The 19,819-nt window shown below is 34.1% G+C and overlaps 3 protein-coding genes, 3 long non-coding RNA genes and 5 other non-coding genes across 14 annotated transcripts; 8 read left to right on the top strand and 3 right to left on the bottom strand.

The window, feature by feature from the left end:
* Positions 1–97: 97 nt before the first annotated feature.
* LOC125386381 lies at positions 98–1,360 on the top strand. Its single transcript, XR_007226462.1, has 2 exons — positions 98–1,035; positions 1,117–1,360. It is a non-coding gene; the product is annotated as an uncharacterized LOC125386381 (long non-coding RNA).
* TRNAL-AAG lies at positions 777–858 on the top strand. The gene has a single exon. It is a non-coding gene; the product is annotated as a tRNA-Leu (tRNA).
* Positions 1,361–7,960: 6,600 nt separating the features above from the next.
* On the top strand, positions 7,961–8,032 carry TRNAW-CCA. Its single transcript has one exon. It is a non-coding gene; the product is annotated as a tRNA-Trp (tRNA).
* Positions 8,033–8,597: 565 nt separating this feature from the next.
* On the bottom strand, positions 8,598–9,542 carry LOC125386368. Its single transcript, XR_007226436.1, has 3 exons — positions 9,525–9,542; positions 9,199–9,408; positions 8,598–9,081 (listed from the first exon to the last, which is right to left on the bottom strand). It is a non-coding gene; the product is annotated as an uncharacterized LOC125386368 (long non-coding RNA).
* On the top strand, positions 9,079–10,019 carry LOC125386369. The gene is made up of 3 exons (XR_007226437.1): positions 9,079–9,283; positions 9,369–9,610; positions 9,681–10,019. It is a non-coding gene; the product is annotated as an uncharacterized LOC125386369 (long non-coding RNA).
* A 181-nt stretch (positions 10,020–10,200) lies between these two features.
* Positions 10,201–10,272, top strand: TRNAW-CCA. The gene has a single exon. It is a non-coding gene; the product is annotated as a tRNA-Trp (tRNA).
* A 697-nt stretch (positions 10,273–10,969) lies between these two features.
* Positions 10,970–11,051, top strand: TRNAS-AGA. Its single transcript has one exon. It is a non-coding gene; the product is annotated as a tRNA-Ser (tRNA).
* Positions 11,052–11,324: 273 nt separating this feature from the next.
* Positions 11,325–11,398, top strand: TRNAT-AGU. Its single transcript has one exon. It is a non-coding gene; the product is annotated as a tRNA-Thr (tRNA).
* Positions 11,399–11,556: 158 nt separating this feature from the next.
* Positions 11,557–12,963, bottom strand: LOC105666556 (general transcriptional corepressor CYC8). Of its 2 annotated transcripts, none has more exons than XM_012317017.3 (4): positions 12,701–12,963; positions 12,377–12,641; positions 11,992–12,305; positions 11,557–11,906 (listed from the first exon to the last, which is right to left on the bottom strand). In XM_012317017.3, the coding sequence occupies exons 1-4, from the start codon at positions 12,704–12,706 to the stop codon at positions 11,775–11,777; spliced, it is 717 nt and encodes a 238-aa protein (XP_012172407.2). In that variant the 5' UTR covers positions 12,707–12,963; the 3' UTR covers positions 11,557–11,774. The 2 variants fall into 2 exon arrangements, with proteins under 2 accessions (XP_012172407.2, XP_020722474.2); XM_020866815.2 differs by having other exon boundaries at positions 11,791–11,919.
* A 124-nt stretch (positions 12,964–13,087) lies between these two features.
* On the bottom strand, positions 13,088–16,986 carry LOC100646040 (transmembrane protein 161B). 2 transcript variants are annotated; one of them, XM_020866811.2, is made up of 11 exons: positions 16,660–16,986; positions 16,482–16,585; positions 16,153–16,408; positions 15,993–16,096; positions 15,696–15,911; positions 15,488–15,604; positions 15,289–15,429; positions 15,041–15,215; positions 14,213–14,309; positions 13,980–14,143; positions 13,088–13,908 (listed from the first exon to the last, which is right to left on the bottom strand). In XM_020866811.2, the coding sequence occupies exons 1-11, from the start codon at positions 16,660–16,662 to the stop codon at positions 13,789–13,791; spliced, it is 1,497 nt and encodes a 498-aa protein (XP_020722470.1). In that variant the 5' UTR covers positions 16,663–16,986; the 3' UTR covers positions 13,088–13,788. The 2 variants fall into 2 exon arrangements, with proteins under 2 accessions (XP_020722470.1, XP_012172406.1); XM_012317016.3 differs by having other exon boundaries at positions 15,993–16,072.
* A 135-nt stretch (positions 16,987–17,121) lies between these two features.
* On the top strand, positions 17,122–19,734 carry LOC125386473. Of its 2 annotated transcripts, XM_048412979.1 has the most exons (5): positions 17,122–17,140; positions 17,434–17,479; positions 17,738–17,899; positions 18,894–19,051; positions 19,147–19,734. In XM_048412979.1, the coding sequence occupies exons 1-5, from the start codon at positions 17,137–17,139 to the stop codon at positions 19,371–19,373; spliced, it is 597 nt and encodes a 198-aa protein (XP_048268936.1). In that variant the 5' UTR covers positions 17,122–17,136; the 3' UTR covers positions 19,374–19,734. The 2 variants fall into 2 exon arrangements, with proteins under 2 accessions (XP_048268936.1, XP_048268937.1); XM_048412980.1 differs by lacking the exons at positions 17,122–17,140; positions 17,434–17,479 and adding an exon at positions 17,504–17,634 and having other exon boundaries at positions 17,732–17,899.
* The last annotated feature ends 85 nt before the right edge of the window (positions 19,735–19,819 follow it).

The following is a 19,819-nucleotide window of genomic DNA, read 5'->3' as shown; positions in this document are numbered from 1 at the left end:
CGCTTCTATATATGGACCACTTACTCACCACCCACCCTAGTTTACCCGCGAGCACCTCCGCCGGTATCTTTTGGAAAGCATTCTTAAAAGAATCACGTGAACATGATATTTCTACTAACTGAAAGCAATTTAACAGACTTTTCTAATTCTCCATAGAAATACTTCTCTTTGGAGATACTTTTCATACATCTCTGTAAGCAATGATAATTGATCATTAAACAAATAATGAGAAAGGTCGAAGTTTGATTTGTGTCACATCAATTTTGTAACCTATTTCTTTCTCATATGATAGTTTTTGACAGATAGAGTGGACAAATTCCAGTTTTAAAACACGAAGATCATTATTTTAGAAGCATATAAAGTTCACGCATAATTTATTTGGATACTACAATATATTATAATATAAATTAAACCTAACCTAAACCAAAATCCATTCTGTTAATCGAACTCCTAACGATGCATATAAATCATAAAACATGTATGTATGTATGTCTAAGTTAATTGTATAATATACGCCAACTTTAAAAGTAATTTAAAAGTAAAAAGTAAGGCACGTATAACCTTTAAAATAATGATCTCCTTAGAATTAGTATTCATGAATTCTTCTTGTTAAAGACTGTCATGTGTTATAACAAAAATTAACAGGTTTAGAGTGCCGAATGAAGACCAGCCACGGAAACATGACAATAACTTGTATTGTATATAAAACATGACTTTGTTTTAAGAAGGTTATTAAGACTGTTTATGGTATCTACGTGAGAAGTGTAGTCATCACTGGTAGCGTGGCCGAGCGGTCTAAGGCGCTGGTTTAAGGCACCAGTCTCTTCGGAGGCGTGGGTTCGAATCCCACCGCTGCCATTTATTTTTGCCTTCTTTTGTAATACTTTAACATGTGATAAGTTCGTGGATTGTATTTCGACCAACCTTCATAAATCAACAACGCGTAATTAATGAAGAAGACGGTGGTAGCAACTCCCTTGAAGGTCCAATGGGTTGCGTCGGCACGCGGCGCCGTGGTTCACACCTATTAGGAAAGTATGTATTAGAAGGAGGTTATCTCCTCTTCATCACAGTCAGCGACACCTATGATTTCTCTCATGTACTTTCTTACTCCAGATAGAAAGATGGCCGCTTATCTTTTATGTCACACGGAGTCTATTTTACCGATGTGACTAGGATGTGACAATGCTTCTGAATAATATGATAGCCTAATAAATGTTTCATTCTGAAGATGCCACCACAAGCCACACCCAATGAATAGATACAAAAGCTTCAATACCACCATTTGTTGTATTTATGCGCGTAGAATATAATTTAACAGAAGTTGTATACATAAACCCTCTATACTTTTCCTAAAAATGACAGCCCTCACATATTTTTATTATATTTAATTATTGCATTATATATTGTTTAACATTTTGTAAGGCTGTTTCTTACTGAAATATTTATTAACTAAGACATCATTTATTAAGAACTAATATTCAAATGACTCTCACAGTAATTGTATATATAAAAGACTATGTTATTCAAAAATCTACACCAATAAGTCAAATTTCGCTATAAAACACTTATTACGTCAATATATGTTAATATATGTTGCAAATCCTCGACTAAAGAACAACCGGTCAGGTCAAACCGATCGGTCAATATCGCGTATCTCGAATGAATTAACGCTCAAGGTGGAGGAGGTTTAATAGATCGAGTGTTAGATTAATCTAGAACTGTATTTGCACTTGTATAAAAGTAACGTGTGATGTTATGAACACGGCGGTGGTAGGATCTTGTGGTAGGAACTGTCCTCCTACGTTGCTGATTCTCCCTACCAGCCATTGGGTTTTGTCTGCCCTTCGTGCCTTCCCGGCTCGGGTTTTTCCAGGAATTTGTTACCTGACCTCAGAGTCATTAAGTTTACAGCTAGGGATATAATTCAGAATTTTCTAAAGAAGAGATAGGGACCGTACGAGCCATAAATGAAACATTCAAAATTCCGAACAATATATTAATACCAAGTATAATCAAGAAAAATGTACAAAAAATTTTCTCTGTGTAATTAGATAAATAGGGATTTACCAAATTTTATAACATAATTTAATTATTTATGCTGAAGTTAATTAAAGATTACTCGAGCAACAGTTAATTTTAATAGTCATCGAGATCAGTTCAGTTCCGCCTGGGCAGGCGACCTAAACGGACGTGCGAAACAGTGCTCCAGTGAAAGTGCGGCAAGAGGGAAGAGAAAGGGACAAAGTAAACGCCCATCGACAAAACGTGGAATCATGCAGATTCCACCAATAAAAATAGTTAATTCAGGAGAAACATATTTCATAAATAAAGCTACAGACTCTACATATGTAGAGAAAAAAGACGATATTATGGAAACAACACAATTCGACGGGGAGGAAAACATACCAATACACCAGGAAGAAAGCTGGACGGTGACAACCTCCTAATTTAACTGTTAAAAAATTCCACCAAATGTCCAAATTGGACAAATTGTGAATTTCAATAAATAAATAAAAAAAAAAAATCTTAAACACTTAACTTATTTGATATGTTCAAAGTAAATATACAAGATTGTGATATTAATAGTTATTCTGTTTGTTAACAATTTTTTTAGGCAAACTCATCCTCACTTGCACTTTCACAGGTCACACGTAGTCCATATTCATCTGTAATAAAAGTGTTCCACAGCTGAATAGCGCCAAGCTAAACTGATCTCGATTTTTTTTTTTTTTTTATTTATTGAAATTCACAATTTGTCCAATTTGGACATTTGGTGGAATTTTTTAACAGTTAAATTAGCATGTTGGTGGCTACCCCCAGCGGGGTACCATCCTCGTGTTTGCTAGATTATGTCCTTTATAAGGTCTGCTGGGTGCTTCCTTTTTAGTCTTCTGTCCATGTTTATGGATTTGTACGTTTCCGCAGCTAGCCGGTTTGGGTGTGTTGCTATTCTTGATTTGTATTTTTCTGAGTATCTGCTAATTTCTTCCTTGACCGTTGGGATTCCCAGGTCCCTCCGTATATCTTCGTTTCTGACGTACCAAAGTCCGTTTACTATTGTTCTACGGATTTTAGCCTGTATTACCTCTATTTTGTTTATATGGCTCATTGCTGCCGTCCCCCATAATGGTATTCCGTACTTCCAGATTGGTTTTATGATCGTTTTATATATTTTTAATTTATTTTCTATGCTTAATTTGGATTTTCGGCTTGTTAGCCAATGCATTTGTCTCCTTGTTTTCTGTATTTTTTCTACTATTGATTTGATATGTAGTTTTCATGTGAGTTGTGTATCTAAGTGGAGTCCTAGGTATTTGACATGCTTTGTTTGTGTTATATGCGTACCGTTCAATAGGATGTTTGGTGGTATCTTTTTTCGTAGCGTGAATGTAATATGGTTGCATTTATTGGGGTTTGCTTTTATTTGTTTTTCTTGTAGCCAATTTTCTATTTTTATGATATGTTCTTGTAGTATTTTGACTGCCGTTTCTGGGTTAGTATGCCTGACTAGTATAGCCGTGTCGTCCGCGAATGTCAATACTGTGCTGTTGGTAGTTGTTGGTATGTTTGCCGTGTATAATGTGTATAGTATTGGGCCTAGGACGCTTCCTTGTGGTACCCCGGCCTTGATGTCTTTAACTTGAGAATATGTGTCCTTGATTTTTATTACGAAGGTTCTGCTGCTTAGGTGGGATTTTATTAATTGGTGTATAGCAGCACTCGACAGCAAACTTCCCAACGGTTTCTGTCTCGTGCCTCGCTACACAAGAACTCTACCTTTCGAACAGATGATTGCCAGATGTCGATACACTCTCTCCGAATATTTACAGCGAGCCTAAGGATCCGCTATAAATCTTAGGATTCATGCAGCTAAGATTCTCTAAAGGAACAAATAGTCTTTGTCTCAATAGTCCCTACACATACCACCCACTACGGGAAATCTGCTTTTCCTCACGTACGACGCTCCTCGCTAGCAACTTTCTCTCAAGGGCAGTTGTCATCCCTTTCCAACAACCAACTCACGATTTAGCCAATTAACAACGACGTCCATTTCCCTCACTCTCTGAACTAACACTTTTCTCAACGAATCCGATGATCCCGTATCCTTAGACACACCCAAACACAGTTTTCCTAAGGAGCATCATCGCGACACAAATTCATTCTGTTCTATGGCGAGTCGCGAGGCAAGTTGGAAGACGCCTATCTGAATTGCTCGTCCGCAGTCGTACGTAATAGCGAATCTGAATTCCTCGACATCTGTGCAATCGTCTCGACTTGAACCACCGCGTAAAGTATCGCGCCGAGCTTGAACTTGTAATCTTGAACCGATAATTGTACCGGGCTTTCGGCACGCTAGTGTATACCACGGACACAAGCAAATAAACAGTTATTGTTTAACAATACCGAGTGATTCTTCTATACCTATCACGCACATCACCTCAGGTGTATTTGCTCCGCGAATTGTTTCCTAATTATTTGTAGTAGACTTTCATGGTTAATTTTATCGAATGCTTTCTCTATGTCTATAAAGAGGGCTGTGCAGTATTCCTTGTTTTCTAGTGCTACTATTATTTCGTTTATAAGCCTGTGCATTTGCTCTATCGTGGAGTGTTTGTTTCTGAAACCAAATTGGTGATCCGGTATTAGTTTTTTTGTCTCTATTATTGTTTTTATCCGGCAATATATTATTTTTTCCGGTATTTTGGAAAATACTGGAAGCAGTGATATTGGTCTGTAAGATGCAGTTTGGTGCGGGTCTTTGCCTGGTTTATGTAACATTTTGATCTGTGCTAATTTCCATGGTTTGGGGAAGTATTGAATTCTTAGAATTGCATTGAATATTATTGTCATTAGTCTTATTGCTTTTGGCGGAAGGTTTTTCAAGATTTTACCATTGATTAGGTCGATTCCTGGCGCTTTGTTGTTTTTTGTTTTATCAATTATGTTTCTAATTTCTTGTGCCGATGTTTTAGGTATGGTGTATTCCTTGTCGGCTGTGGTAGTAGTGGTTTGTGGATCCTCCTCCGTATGACTTTTGAGGTTGCTGTTGTTGATAATGTGTGGTGTGAATGTGTTGCAGAGGTGGTTGGAGAATTCTTCAGCTTGTTCTTCGTTGCTTCTTGCCCATGTGTTATCTGCTTTTCTGATTGCCGGGACAGGTATTATTGGCTTCCTTATTTTTTTCGTGGCTTTCCATAGTAAATAGTTGGTGTTCTCGTGTGTGGAGAATGTCCCTATGAACTTTGCGAATTCGTTATCGTTGTGCTCCTTTATTTTGTTTTTTATTTCCTTTGCAAGTTTGTTTAAGTGTTTTTTGTTTTCTCGGGTTCTGTATTTTTGCCATTTTGCTTTTGCTTTTCTTTTTTCTTTGATTTTGTCGAGTATTTCTTGCGGGATTGTTATTGTTTGTCTGCTGGTTGGTTCGGGTGTAGTGGTTGTCCTTGCTGCTTCTTGAATAGTTGCTGTCAATGTTGCTACTGCCTGTTCTATGTGTTCAGGAGTTTTTAACGGGATGTTGCAGTTTATTTTGCTTTCTATTATTTCTTTGAAAGTTTGCCATTTGGTGGTTTTATTGCATAGTGTTTCTGGTTTGCTATAGTGTATTGGTTTGTTTCTGTATTCAATTATTATGGGTGTATGATCGGAGCTGAGCTCGAGGTTGGGTATTATTTTTAGTTTATTTGTGTTTAGTCCCCTTGTAACTGCAAAGTCCAGAAGATCTGGTTTTTTGTTCAGGTCAGTCGGCCAATGTGTCGGTGTTCCTGTGGATAATATATTGAGGTTATTATTTCTAATGTATTTTTCCAGTGTTCTGCCTCGAGGTGTAATGTTTCTTGACCCCCAAAGCGTGTGCTTTGAGTTGTAGTCTCCCGCTGCGATGTACTTGTCCCCTAGGTCCTGGAAGTATTCTTCCCACATTTGTGTTGTTATTTTGTGTCGCGGAGGCACATATACTGCTGACAACTGGAAGTAGTTGCTGCTAGTTTGAACTGTAACAGTGGTTGCTTGTAAATATTCTTTGTTAACTTGGCTGTGTAGATAATGTTTGATATCGTTTCTGACTATCACTGCTGTCCCTCCGTGAGCTTTTCCTGAGGGGTGTTTGGTATCATATATGGTGTAGTATGGTATTTTCAAGTAGCTTTTTGTAGTGAAGTGTGTTTCTGAGACAAGTAGTATGTCTATATTATTATTGTATATGAATGTTTTAGTTTCGAGGGCCCGTTGCTGTAGGCCGTTTGAGTTCCAGGCTGCTATTTTTAGAGTGTCCGTTTTTATTTTTTGCTTAGCACGTTTGTAATTAGTTGTAGCATGACTGTGATTTGTTGGGTTTGCTGTTTGAGTACTGCGTTTTGTTCGCTTATCATTCTGGTTAGCATTTCGGTGTTCTTTATGGATTGTTTGAGCAGTTCTTTGATTTCTGCAGTGTCATTGTTACTATTGCTGTGGTATTGGTTGTCTGTATGTGTCGATTGGCTGGTTACTTGAGCGTAGCTTAGACCACCAATGGTGTTGGTGCTGATGGGTTTGGTGTTTGTTGCTTGCTCTGTATTTGGTATTATTTCGGGTTTTGTGCTGTCCTGTTGGGCTTGTGTGTTAGTGATTGTCCTGCTTCGTAGGGGCGGGAACAGTTTACGTTGTAATTGTTTTCTGACTTCACATTTATAGCTGGCTGGGTGGTTTCCGTTACAGTTATAGCATTTAACTTCTTCTATTTTTCCAGAATATGGGCAGTGTATAGTTAAGTGGTTTTTTGCGCACTTGACGCAAGCTGGGCTTCTGTTGCAATAATTTTTAGTGTGTCCGTATTGTTGACACCGCATGCATTGAGGTATATCTTTTTTGTGTCGTGGTGGTTCCACTGTTACTATTGTGTTTAGTATTTGTTTGATATCATATATTTCCTTGTTGTTGTTTCTGGGTTCCAGTTCTATTAAGAATAGTGGTAATGGTTGCTTTGTGTCGAATCTTGTTATATTGTTTATTGTTCTTGTTTGATGACCAATTTTAGCTAACTCATCGCTTAGTCTATGTAAGTTCGTTTTAGGATGCAATCCTCTTATGACGATTTTATAGCTCCTTTCAATTTTTAGCTGATACGTGTGGTAAATAGCATTTTTTTTCTTTTAATGCTTTTATAACTTTCCTAAATGTTTTTGAGGTGTTTGTTTGAATTTTTACTTGTTCCAGTTTTGTTTGCTTTATTGTGTAGTTGTTTTTCTCGTCTAAATTATTTAGTAGATCGATGAGCGGGTCTATTATTTGGGCCTCAACAAAAATTGGTGGTGGTTTTGTAATATGATTTGTTTGGATTGTGGTTTTATTTGTGGGGTCAGCGTCTGTTTCTTCTGTTAGTGAGCTGAAGGAGTTGCTTAATGGTAATTCTTGCAGCCATCGCTGCTTTTCTGTAGCTGGGTTTCCTACGGCACTTATGTCTGGAGTTGTTTTGCGTTCTTTGCTAGCCTTCGCTAGCTTCCAGCTTTCGTCCTGATAGTATCTTTCATAATCTGGATTGCTCTCTTCTTGTCCCCGCTGTTCTTTTGTTTCTTCTGTCTCCATTTAATTTGTTTGTTTTTTATATAATATGTTTCTCCCTTTGTTGCTATGTTTATTGTTGGTATCTGCATTACTATTTTATTTCCTCCTCACTATCACTTTGCAGCACTATTACTTTGAAGCATTTTTTCCCTATTCACTTATACCTGGAGAGGACGACCGTCTAGACACGTCCGTCCTCCTCGGCTGCACGAGCAGGAGTGTGTTTAAGATTTGAAACTATATCTCTTCCGAATCCTCTGTTTACTTGAATAGTAAAAATCTTTGTAAAATCGTTTATATATGAAAAATTTTTTGCCTAGCAACATGAAAAATTTTGATATAATACAAAAAAATGTTGATCTTTGTTATATACATATTTTACTTGTTATTTTAGTAAATAAAAGGGAGGCAAAGCAAAGACTCCGTGGCGCAACGGTAGCGCGTCTGACTCCAGATCAGAAGGTTGCGTGTTCAAATCACGTCGGGGTCAATAAATCGTTTATCTTTTCTTTTTTTGAATTTAAATATAAATTTATCTACTTTTCAACAATTTACTTGAAATATTTAAAAAGTAGGCGCACAGTTATATTAATATATTAGAATCCTCATAAAACAACTATTCGTAGAAATAAAATGAAATTTTTGGTTACAATAAAGTTCCTTAAAAATTTCCATTCATACTCCATTTTTATGTTCTTTGGACAATTTTGCTCTATTAAATTAGAATTATATACGTGTACTACTTTTTATATGAATTTCATAACGTATATGTAAGTACTTACGCATTTTCTTTACATCAAAATGCGGTGCGTGCTCACATCCCGCACACAAGACGTGAAATATTAGGATAACATGAATGAATCACCTTTCTCCTCTCTCGTACAGTTGAGCGACATTCGCGCGGGCTGTCTCATTTAGCCCCTCCTAAGATTAGGCTAACATGTTAGTCGAGGAAGCTACTTTAGCGTGACTAACCCGCTTCCTCTTTCCATATATTACACGCTGCATTCTGTTCTCGAGTTTGATTTTTGGTTTCCAAAATAATAATCAATAAATATCTTTATACATAACTACATTTATTGTTGTACAAACTAATTGTGTAAAAGTTGATAAGTTATTTTTGCTATTGATAGCAATAGTTTACTGCTCTATGATTATGTGCAGTGGCGATCGCTCCATGAGACCAGCTCGAGTTCATTTGTCACGCAAGTACTTATCGTATGGGACATTAGTTACACATGTATGTAGAGTTGTATGAATATTAAATTATTTACATTCATACTTATAATCCTCCAGTAAATCTGTAGTTAGTAGGTAGAATGGACATAATCAACAATTTAACCGATTCATGAACAGGAACGCATGATCTCCGGTAGATATCAAACGCAGTGGATGATACCTCTATGCGTATTATGTTAGCCGCGGATTGGAAAGACACAATTTTGAGGAAGAGCCGAGCGGGCCTTAAGCACCTCTGTGACGTAGCAGTACTTCATTGGGTCACACAGCTTCTTTTCATTGTTTATTGATTCGTTAACCCTGTATGGTTAGAAATTTTGGTAAATTCGTGGTTCCAATATGTCTCCAATGTAGATACGCATCTTACCGCTTTAGAATTTTGCTTGATAATGCATTGTGCCAATGTCCTAACCTTACCTGAACGATATAAAGTGCAATCACGGGACAGTGACACCGTTTTTCCCCAAAATTGGAATTAATAATGTGTTTCTTACGTGTGCGTGTACGTACAGACAAAATTCTTCTGTAAATCTTAATCATTTCTTCGTTATATTTCATAAGAGTAATATGTAGCAATACACTTCCAGCAGGTATTCGTGAATGGATCAAATCTTATTACGCTTTCCCCTAAAATTAACATGTGATTCGGAACACTGGTGGGGGATTTGCCTCTACATACATAGTTAAAGCTTTCAATATGTATATAAGAACCTGCGTATACACATATACAATTCAATGCTTACACTAGCGCTTCTATCGGTGGCGTCATGAAATTACTGTTGGCTGCATGCGTTCCTGTTGAAAAAATTCCTCACGGGCGAAAGTCAAGGTATGACGGAATATCGTAACAGCATATGCGCCGGTAACATTGCAATCACTGCATGATATCCTGATGCTAGGAGGGGCTTTGTGAGACAACCCGCGCGAAACTCTTTTCAACGTAGGGAGAATGATAGCTTCCTGGTAGATATGTTTCTCGGATAATTCGAGGCTTGCATGCGGGATGTGAGCACAAACCACGTGCTTATTAAGAATTAATATGTGCATATAAGAAGACGACATCAGAAAGGTTGAGTTGTTTGAAGATATTTTCAACAGAATTTGTTCTTTTTCATAAATATATAAGAAAAACTATATTTCGTTCCCATGTTTCGTTTTCATGCTTTCATTCATGTTTTAATTAATGATCTTCAAATTTGTTCTGTACAAAACGTGCATACTAGATCATATTCTATTTAATGCATGATACATATAAATAAATAAATTATTATATCATATGCAATATTAATTGTTCAAAAATGACGTATTCAATTTCATTTATATTTCTATATCAATTTTATATGAAAATTCAATGTTCTGTATATATATCATAAAAGATAACCCATTGTATTATGTATTGAAGCAACCGATGACACCAACGACTCCGTGGCGCAACGGTAGCGCGTCTGACTCCAGATCAGAAGGTTGCGTGTTCAAATCACGTCGGGGTCAAAGAATTTTTCATTTTTTAGCAATTGTAATACAATAATTATATTTATATTATTAACAATATTTAAACAAATTTTAGTGTTGTAAAAAAAGTACGATATATTTTGCTTTTATATAGAATTAATTTTACAATATTCTTCGTCGACAGTAGTCTTCGGCCTTTCAAGTCCGCGCACGACTGAAGGCAATGTCCCAAAAGAGAACCATGCGTCGCGTTATTTCATTTTCCAAATCTCAACCGATGCTTTCAAGTATCTGGAATCTGGTTATTGTTATAAGACTCGTTATAAAACTGTCGTCAGACCTGAACTAAGACTAATCTGACTGTCCATGCTGTTTCGCATATTTATGCTTTTCCGAAGACATCTGGTAAGTATTCGCTACCCTAAAGTATTCTAGAAGAGAAAGACAGAATAATAGACAAAGAACGTCGAAGGAATTTGCGATACCCAAAACATTTTTGTAGTAAAGTCATTCTTTCTCATGATGGAGAATGGACTGTATCGTATTACAGTCAAAGATTAGCTGAGCGTCTTAAAATAGCATCAGGAAGCGTAGTTGTAATTATACGTACTAAATATAGTGCTTTGTAAAGCGTATATCTCTTACCTTTTAAAAGAAAAATTTTAAAAGAAAAGGAGAAAAATTTAATTTTGAATCCTGAATGTTGATTTCTGCAATATAATAAGTTTAAACTCAAGCAGTCGTGGCCGAGTGGTTAAGGCGTCTGACTAGAAATCAGATTCCCTCTGGGAGCGTAGGTTCGAGTCCTACCGACTGCGTTGTAATTGTACAAAAAAGGAGTACTCTTTTGCTTTTGCATGAAATTAAATATGATAATAACAAATAATAAAAATGAGCTCTTTCTATGTAAATTTTATATCTAAACGTGACATCATGTTATTTTGTTATGCTTTTTCTATTTATATTATAATTTTATTATATTCCTACATTTAAGCGGAAAATATAATTCGTAGAAAACAATATGGAAATATATTTCATTGTATTAAAAAAGAAACGAGATCACAGTTTATGATAGAAATTCCATCAACCGTGGCGCCGTGGCTTAGCTGGTTAAAGCGCCTGTCTAGTAAACAGGAGATCGGGGGTTCGAATCCCCCCGGGGCCTTTGTGTTTAATTTTTCTTTTGCTATTCAATGAAATTATTATAATTCTATAAAATACATAAGACCTATATAAGGTTAATAAGATAAAGGACAGGGAATAAAAATGATATGAATATTTTCAGATCAATTTATTTAGTTGCTGTAACATACAAAAATGTTCATATTTGCACTGTAAATAAATAAATAAAATATGAAGATATAAAATATGGAATCTTTATCATACAATGCACTTAAGCCTTATGCAGAGTAATTAAGTTATATGAATTAAGCAACTTGAAATTAAATAGCTAATAAGGAAGACTATAGAAACTTAAAGAAATGTTTCAAGTTACTTCAATTCACGTAATTCGACTAATATGAAATGAAATTTTATATATCTTAGAAATCGAATTTATAGCCATTTCCGGAAACTTTTACCCGAGCTACTGAAGGTGCTGCGGAATAAGAAATTCCTAATAAATTCTGAGCTTGGTGTTGTTGTTCTTGTTGCAACTGAATCTGTTCAGGTACCTGTAGATGATTACTATTAAACAAAAATCATATTTAAATTTTATACAATGTAAGACTCGATGTAGCTTTAGCATATCATTCTTACTTGTTGTGCTTGTGCTTGCACATGTTCTTGAACTTGAACTTGTGCTTGTGCTTGTGCTTGAGCTTGAGCTTGAGCTTGAGCTTGAGCTTGCCGTAATGCAATTAATTGCGCTAATTGTGCTTGATACGCATTAGGTGCAGGATAACCATGTAACTGAGCTTGCTGATATTGCTGTAACTGTTGATAATAAGCTAGTGCAGAAGTTGGATCAACTGAGGTTTGATAGTGTAGCGGTGCAGGTGCAGGAGAAACAAAAGTGGGTGCAACTGGTGCAGTTGCATAACCATGTGCGACAGGACCAACCGGAAATACACCTGATATGATAAATGTATGCCAGTTACAACTAGTTCCTAAAAGTATCTAATATTTTGAATGTGCTACAAACCTAAGCCAGGATTTTTGTAAGCAAGTGCATTAGCAACATTTGGAAGAACCCTCTGTGCTAAATGAGGATTTCCAATACTGGAACTAAACGATTGATGAGAGCTAGGGCCACTAAAAGCGAAGGCTGTTTGTGTTAAACCCGGTCTGATAAAGCTGAAAGATGCATGCTGATCAGAAGTGCCAAGTACATTTGTTGGTTTTACACCTTGAATGGGTGGTTCGGCATATACCGAAAGAAGCATAATATAAGAAAGTACTACGTATTTCTGAAAATAATAACTTTTATTAAAACATACAATGAAAATAGTAACATAGCGGTACTTACCAACATTTTGTAGTTTTATAAGAACTTTCAAAGTTTTTCACTAGAATAAACGATAGTATTATCACTGACGAAAATCAAGCAGCTATTCTGACGCTAAGATACTCTGTGGGGAGTTATATATCGCGGAAGCAGCCTGGTTGATACGTGAGTAGCATAGCATCGGCACATTTTGAATACATTGAATCACACTTTCTCCAAAATACCGAGATGGCACAGTCCATGAATAACAATTATTCGATATAGTTTTCCCTTTTATAGAACATAGTGATTTCATGCAGTATATAATAATTAGGTTTGTAAAGAACAAAAGAGACAGGAAGAAAAACTTTGTTCAAATTTATCTAATGGTCATTAGAGATCACAAAACATGGACGATAAAATTATCAATTCTTGTACATAAAATTTTAATGAGCACTTTGTACAGAAATATATACAAAATTTTAATTAAATACTATTAAAGCGAATACGTACAAGGCAGTAAAATATTTCTGTTTGATCCGCTTATGATCGTAACATTATTGATGAAAGTTACTTTCATCTAGCCTAACGAACTGATACGCAAACGATTTATTAATTGTAATCAGTTAGTCGTTCGTCGAATATTAAATAGGTTATTTTACTGGCAGTGATTCGATTCATTTATGTCTCGTACTTATTCGGAAGCCTCACTTATTTTTAATTGTAAAACACTTTTAAATTCCTTTTCATTTTTTTAAATTTGCAGTACTTAGTATGATAAAATGTTCTAAATTTTTATATAAATATTATATATTATATACAGTATCCAATAAAAAGATCGCAATGCAAAGACGTAGTTATCTTAAATTTTATAATTTCGATATAGCATTTATACATATTATAATTGTAAGATTTTTATTGCTATGCATATTATAAAATTTTTTAAATTAGCATTAACATTTCCATTAGACAGCCAGTATTGTGCGTACCTTAATGTAGGTACAATTTTCAAAATAAGTCATGTTTAAGATACATTTGTTAAATAATCCAATGGTCTTAGTATTGATAAACCAACTAACGACATAAATTTGTGCGAAGTGACAACAAATGCTGCCTGCCATAGATTTGTTTTACATATTACAGAAGTATGATTGATAAAACATACCCATAGCGGTAGTTGCAAACAATGCAAAACAACTCCACCATGTTGCTAAACCTAATAACCCTCTATACACATCCACAGTGAATATCTGTTGTATAAAAAATATTCTTAGTATACATATTAACATTATTAACACAAGAACTACATTGCAACTGTTACCTGCTTTAAGGAACTCAGAGCAAGTTGAAAATCCTGCGCCGTTTGCGCAACAGTTTTTTCATTATCATGGGCATTCATTATGTTTGATAAAGATTTTGGTGGCTCATCAGCTGGACATTCTTCAAGTGATGGTCCTTTTAAAATCCCTTCCCATGTATAACCACCTGATATATAAAAGTAATTAGAAAATCATAATTGCAATTAATATAATATTCTAGTGATATCTGTATTACCTAGAGTTTTATACATGAATGTAAAAAATAAACATATGATTATCGGAACAATAAACTGCAAAGCCACAACGCACAAATAGTAGAATACCGCCGCAATCTGAAATTAAATATAAGAAAGGTATTTCGTATCGAGTAATCAATTATATTTTCTTTTACTTAATACTTAGCCAACCGAATAAGTAGATCTCCCCCCTGTAAAGTACATCGCTGCGTGACCGAACGGAGAGATTTCCCTTTTTGACTTTTGTAACGCGTTTTCCTTTTTCTTTTTTTTTTGTTATTATCTGTTATTATTTACCTGGAATTGTCCCCAATTAATTGCACCACTTTTTCTGCTTTTATAAAGTACAGTATATAATAAAATACACCAATTTAGTGGTGTTAAAATTAATTAAAAAGTTACACTATCAGTTATAACTAAATAGAGTTATAATCGAACGACACCACATTGTAAAAAAAAAATTAAAATATATTATGAATTTTTAATTTCACGTTCAATTCGTGCTATTTATCTTTACTCATCTTTAATGTTTTTAATTTTACCTATATTTTTTTATACTTTTAATATATACTATTAATTTGATGTTGTGTATAAACAATATATGAAATCGTTAAATAAAATCATTACCGTAAAATATAATGGACCATTTAAATAATTTTTAGACTTCTTTGTTTTTTAAGTAATGAATATTAGTCCTCCATACTTGGAAAAATGTGCGGTGGACAGCGTATAGGTTGGCTTGTTCGAACACGGTGGAAAATGTATACCTCACTGTAGCGTGCACGGTTGGCTAAGTGTTAATATTATATATCACTTAATTTTGATACCTTTTTCTGCAAATCAACATTTGTAATTCTACCAGCTTCTTTCTTTTGATTCTCTAACCGTTGCATAGCTAAATTGAGATATGATTGCAAGTACATTGGCATTAATACAAATTTTAACAAAACTGCAACAATAATTGCAATTAATCTCATACTCTCAAAAGCCGAAGTTGTCATCCTGCAAAAATACATCTAGAAAGAGAAACTTGTATGGATAAGTGTATTGTAGTAATCATTATTTCTTAACTTACAATGGCCCATTCATACCACTAAATATTCTGACTGTAAGGTAATCTCTGCTTACAGGCTTAATCCATAAACTTACTAATAAAAGTGGAGAAGCATAACTGATGTTTGCTATTAACAGCAACAACTTTTGATCTTTATAATATCTGAAATATATAATTTTTCTTAAATTGCATAATTTAAAGATTTATTTAATTTTAATACCTCAATGCATCCCAATGCATTCTTGACACTCTTAATCCTGGGAAAGTAAACAAAGAACCAAGTAAACCACACCACAAAGCAAGGAAGAACTTTAGTACAATTTTTGATGCTGGCCCTCTATGAAAGAAAAGTTATTTCATGACTTTATTTGAATAAAATAAAAATACGATAATTTACAAACATTCATGCATGAATTTTATAAACTTACGTAGAAGAAAGACCTTGATTATCTAGAAAAAGAGATGCGCTATGATTGAAACTTGCATAAGCTTTATCCAATCCAATTTCAAGGTTGTTTTCATCAACAATAAGAACCATCATAGCTATGAGAAGATAAGCAAATCCAGTTACAATACATGTAGACCTTTCACCTATACTCTCCTCTCCCTTAAAGTATTGCACCCAAAGAGAAAGTAACACTTTACTAAATATTAAATAAGGAACATACTTTTTGAAGAGATCTATGTGCTATTATAATAATATAAATCAACTATAAAAAGGATACAATGCAAAACCCAGAACTAGTGAGCACCAAAGCATGCTTAGATTAATTTCATCTTTGATTGGATATAAATAATTATATATCTGTGAAATGGCAAATAAATACAACTACAAATTATCAATGGAAATACAGGTATGGAGGAAAAGAAGGTATAATTACCAACCTCTGTCATGATATAAACTGCAGTAGCATAGATAGAAAAGTCCAATAACCACTGACACTCTGTATAATATTTTAAATGCACTACATCTAACGTAGTTATCTTAGCACTCTCAAGGGTGATATCCAAATTTCTAGGAACATGAAAAATATCTCCAACCTTCCCATTCTCAGTATGTTTACCTTTCTTGGGTTTCTCTTTAGGCACACCAGCAAGAGTTCTAAGCTGTTGATCAGTTGGATACAAGTAACGTGTCAACCTATTAGTTATAATATCTTTCGTTAATTCTAGATATCATATATAGTCAATATTCTCATTATTTAAAGAATTACCCAGTAGAACATAAAATCCATCTTGCCAAAGAAAAATGTGGAGTTACTTTTTGGATAACACTGACCATAATCAGTGTTATAACTAATTGAGCACCTAAGAGAGCCTAAAACATTCAATTATTTTGAATATAAAATCTTTACATATTTCTTAAATGTTGTATAATTACATATAAATTACCATGATTGAATAGAAGAAAATTGAAAATAAAGGTGGAATCACCGATTTCACAAAAGTATTTGTTCCATCACGGAATTTGCAATTTCTTGGTAAATTGTTAATTAATGCTGAAAGACACAGCAATGAATTATCTTATATTTAACGAGGTTAATGTGCACTCGACCATTTTAAATGGCACATAATGGAATAGTTCATTTTATAAATAGTTGTAACCCCAAAAAACCGAAAACATCATAATCCCTTGCATATGATATGAGGTTATTTCCAGCTTCACCTATTCTATCTATAGAAAGGGACAGTTTGGTCTGTGTTCGACGGTAGTAAGAACATCTAGCGGAGGAGCACCGAAATATATTAACGTTACCAAATCGGTCAGGACCGAATCGAACTTGTGCAATCACTAATACCCGCAGGTGAACACGAATTATGTAAATTGTTTGGAGGAAATGCTGGTCCCACGATAACATAAACTAGAAAATGAGTAATCAAAAATGAGGAAATACTTAATAGCAGTTTTATGTATAAATACCAATGTACAAATAACAATTTTACGTACAAGTACCTAACATGTTTCACGTATCTCTATTTAACTAAAAAACATCAAATTAAACGCTAATTGAATGATTAATTTTGTATATTTTTTTACGAAACTTGATCTTTTTTTAGCAAATGTCAATGGTACATTGTCAATATTTATGCACTTTTGCTGATCGACATCATCGTATTAATGCGAAACAATAACACCATCAATTATCGATCTACGTATGTTTTCAGGATCTGATGCGATCTTACGTCTTGGAATTTCCATTCAATTGATTACGTAATAACATAATTATAAATAGACGATCTTTTGTTGAATTTATCATTTACATACGTCGATTATATGATTCATATCGCATTAAATTTATTAAAAGAAGATCGCAGAAATTAATTACGTATTGCGTATTTTTTTATGATGTCGAATTACTTTGATCGATAAGTTACCATTTTTTAATATTAAAATAAAATACTCTGTATCACACAATTACTTTTAAAAATACATTTTCACAGTATAATGCAATTAATTTGACACATGTAGGGGCGCGTCAAACGGAAGTCTTATTTTGATCAAAAATACGCGCGAACCGTTCGTTTGGAGGAATAAAAGAAGCGGAGAAGCTGCTGATATAAAGAGAGACCATCGATTTGTGCGATCAAATGTGAACAAGTGTTTGCCGACTGCAGACTGCGTGCAAGATTCGTAAGTGTTTGCGCATATGTACTTACATACAGTTTTATAATATTTTCAATTCTTTTTTTAAACGAAAGAGGAGGAAAGCGAACAGGAAAAACTGGTGTTCGCGATTAAAAAGTATTTCAGATTAATTAAACGTGATTACGAATGATTGTATTCGTAAACGTAACATTATAGACTCGCTATCTTTGAAGTTTGTAAAAAATACTTTGTCCATTGCTGCTTTGTCCACTACTTTTGTAAAAACACTGTGATCCACTGAAATTTTAAACACAACTATTTAACTAAATTAATTTTCTTATTAAAATTTTCTATTATAATTGTATACAATTCTTGTACAGTAGTATTTGTAGTAACTGTTTACCCTATATGAAATTTTTACGATATTGCCGATATATTTGTACGATATTTTAATTGTCTCGAGTGCAATTTAACGAATTCCAATTCCATTGTTATTCTGATTTCTAATTTCAAATCATTCACAACTTCATGCTTCGAGTCTTGACACATCACGATAGCTGTGAACAATTTAGTTTATTACACTATTCACAGAAATTGTGTAATTTATAGTGACATATTATCACGAATGAAAGAAAGTTGAAGGTCGCGGTAATCAAATAACATAATGCGATATCTCTGGAACATCGAATTTAAGACAAGTATTAAATACAGTTTTGAATACTGCATCCTCTATCTATATTTTAACTTTACGATCAACGCGTGACTATCGTGACTAATCGTGAAATTCTGACAAAGATAGCTCCATATAAGACAATCCTATGTAACGTTATTTCCGTAACTTCCTAAGATATATCATTCAAAACAATATCTAAAATTGTAAAATTAAATCGTGCATGAAGAATGAAAAAAGATATCGCGTTAAAATAATAGGTACGGTCGATCCTACAGATAATTATTTTTATTAAATTATATGTGGCTTGTATATAATATTGAAATTATTGTGAATAATAAAAAAAAAGGAGATGCGTTTTCGTTGCAGGAGTCAGCGAGCAAAAATAACAATGATGACGCCAATTTTTGTGATTTCTGTTTTTTTATTCGCATTGACATGTCCCTGCAACGCGCAAGCTGATAAATCGGATTATATACGTTGTCAGAGCAATGCAGAGTGTCAACCAGGCTATTGTTGTACCATAGGTATTTATTGCTTTTCAATAAGATGTTAATAAACTAATCAAAAGTAATTATTAGTTTAAGAAAAAGGAATGTTAGTGATCAACGTGTAATTCTAGGGCCAATGAGGTATAGTTTACCACAATGTAAAGCTATGCAAAAAGAGGGAGAAGTTTGTAGACCAGGTAACGTTTCAACGCTTAACGTGACCCTTGGATATCCAGATGGTTCTGAATTGACATTAAAGGATGTCTATTACATCTTTTGTCCTTGCGCCGACGGACTATCGTGCGATATCAAAGAAGGTGTTTGCAACAAATTAAGCGAAAAACGTGATCCAAATTGATTATCCGATGAAAATGAAAAACAAGATGGCTAATACAAAACTAAAAGGAAATATGCAATCGTTTATTATGAAGAATGACAGCAAAGAGTTGACTATAGTGAATGGTGATAACAAACAACCAAATTATGGGAAAACCCGACTCGTAGATTGTCATAAATTGTATAATTAAATTATGTACCAAAGGACTAAATTATTTTTCTAATTAAAACTTATTGATAATTTGACATTTCTTTAATAAATGTAATCATAAAAAAAATAATTTTAAACAATTTAAATAATAGTATTATTAGTACAACTAAAATTGTTTTAAGTACCTTAATGTAAGAATGTTGAATAAAAATAAAATATGTATGCATTTTAATAAATTTTGATACATAATACCAGAGAGGAATATCCTCTCTGATAATACTACTTATTTCTTGATCGTGAAATCTTCTTAATCGACG

Source organism: Bombus terrestris, chromosome 15 (genome assembly GCF_910591885.1).
Source record: "Bombus terrestris chromosome 15, iyBomTerr1.2, whole genome shotgun sequence".
NCBI lineage: Eukaryota > Metazoa > Arthropoda > Insecta > Hymenoptera > Apidae > Bombus > Bombus terrestris.
This window is presented reverse-complemented; position numbering and strand designations above follow the sequence as displayed.

What these genes read in the sequence shown, in the direction of transcription:
- LOC105666556 (XM_012317017.3), bottom strand. An exon ending in TTACAAAAATCCTGGCTTAG is followed by an intron (nt 12,306 to 12,376) that starts GTTTGTAGCACA and finishes TTATCATATCAG; the next exon opens with GTGTATTTCCGGTTGGTCCT. An exon ending in TGCAAGCACAAGCACAACAA is followed by an intron (nt 11,907 to 11,991) that starts GTAAGAATGATA and finishes AATCATCTACAG; the next exon opens with GTACCTGAACAGATTCAGTT.
- LOC100646040 (XM_020866811.2), bottom strand. An exon ending in TGGATTTTATGTTCTACTGG is followed by an intron (nt 16,409 to 16,481) that starts GTAATTCTTTAA and finishes TATAACTAATAG; the next exon opens with GTTGACACGTTACTTGTATC. An exon ending in CAGTTTATATCATGACAGAG is followed by an intron (nt 16,097 to 16,152) that starts GTTGGTAATTAT and finishes GATAATTTGTAG; the next exon opens with TTGTATTTATTTGCCATTTC.
- LOC125386473 (XM_048412979.1), top strand. An exon ending in ATTTCCATTCAATTGATTAC is followed by an intron (nt 17,480 to 17,737) that starts GTAATAACATAA and finishes TGACACATGTAG; the next exon opens with GGGCGCGTCAAACGGAAGTC. An exon ending in GCAGACTGCGTGCAAGATTC is followed by an intron (nt 17,900 to 18,893) that starts GTAAGTGTTTGC and finishes TTTTCGTTGCAG; the next exon opens with GAGTCAGCGAGCAAAAATAA.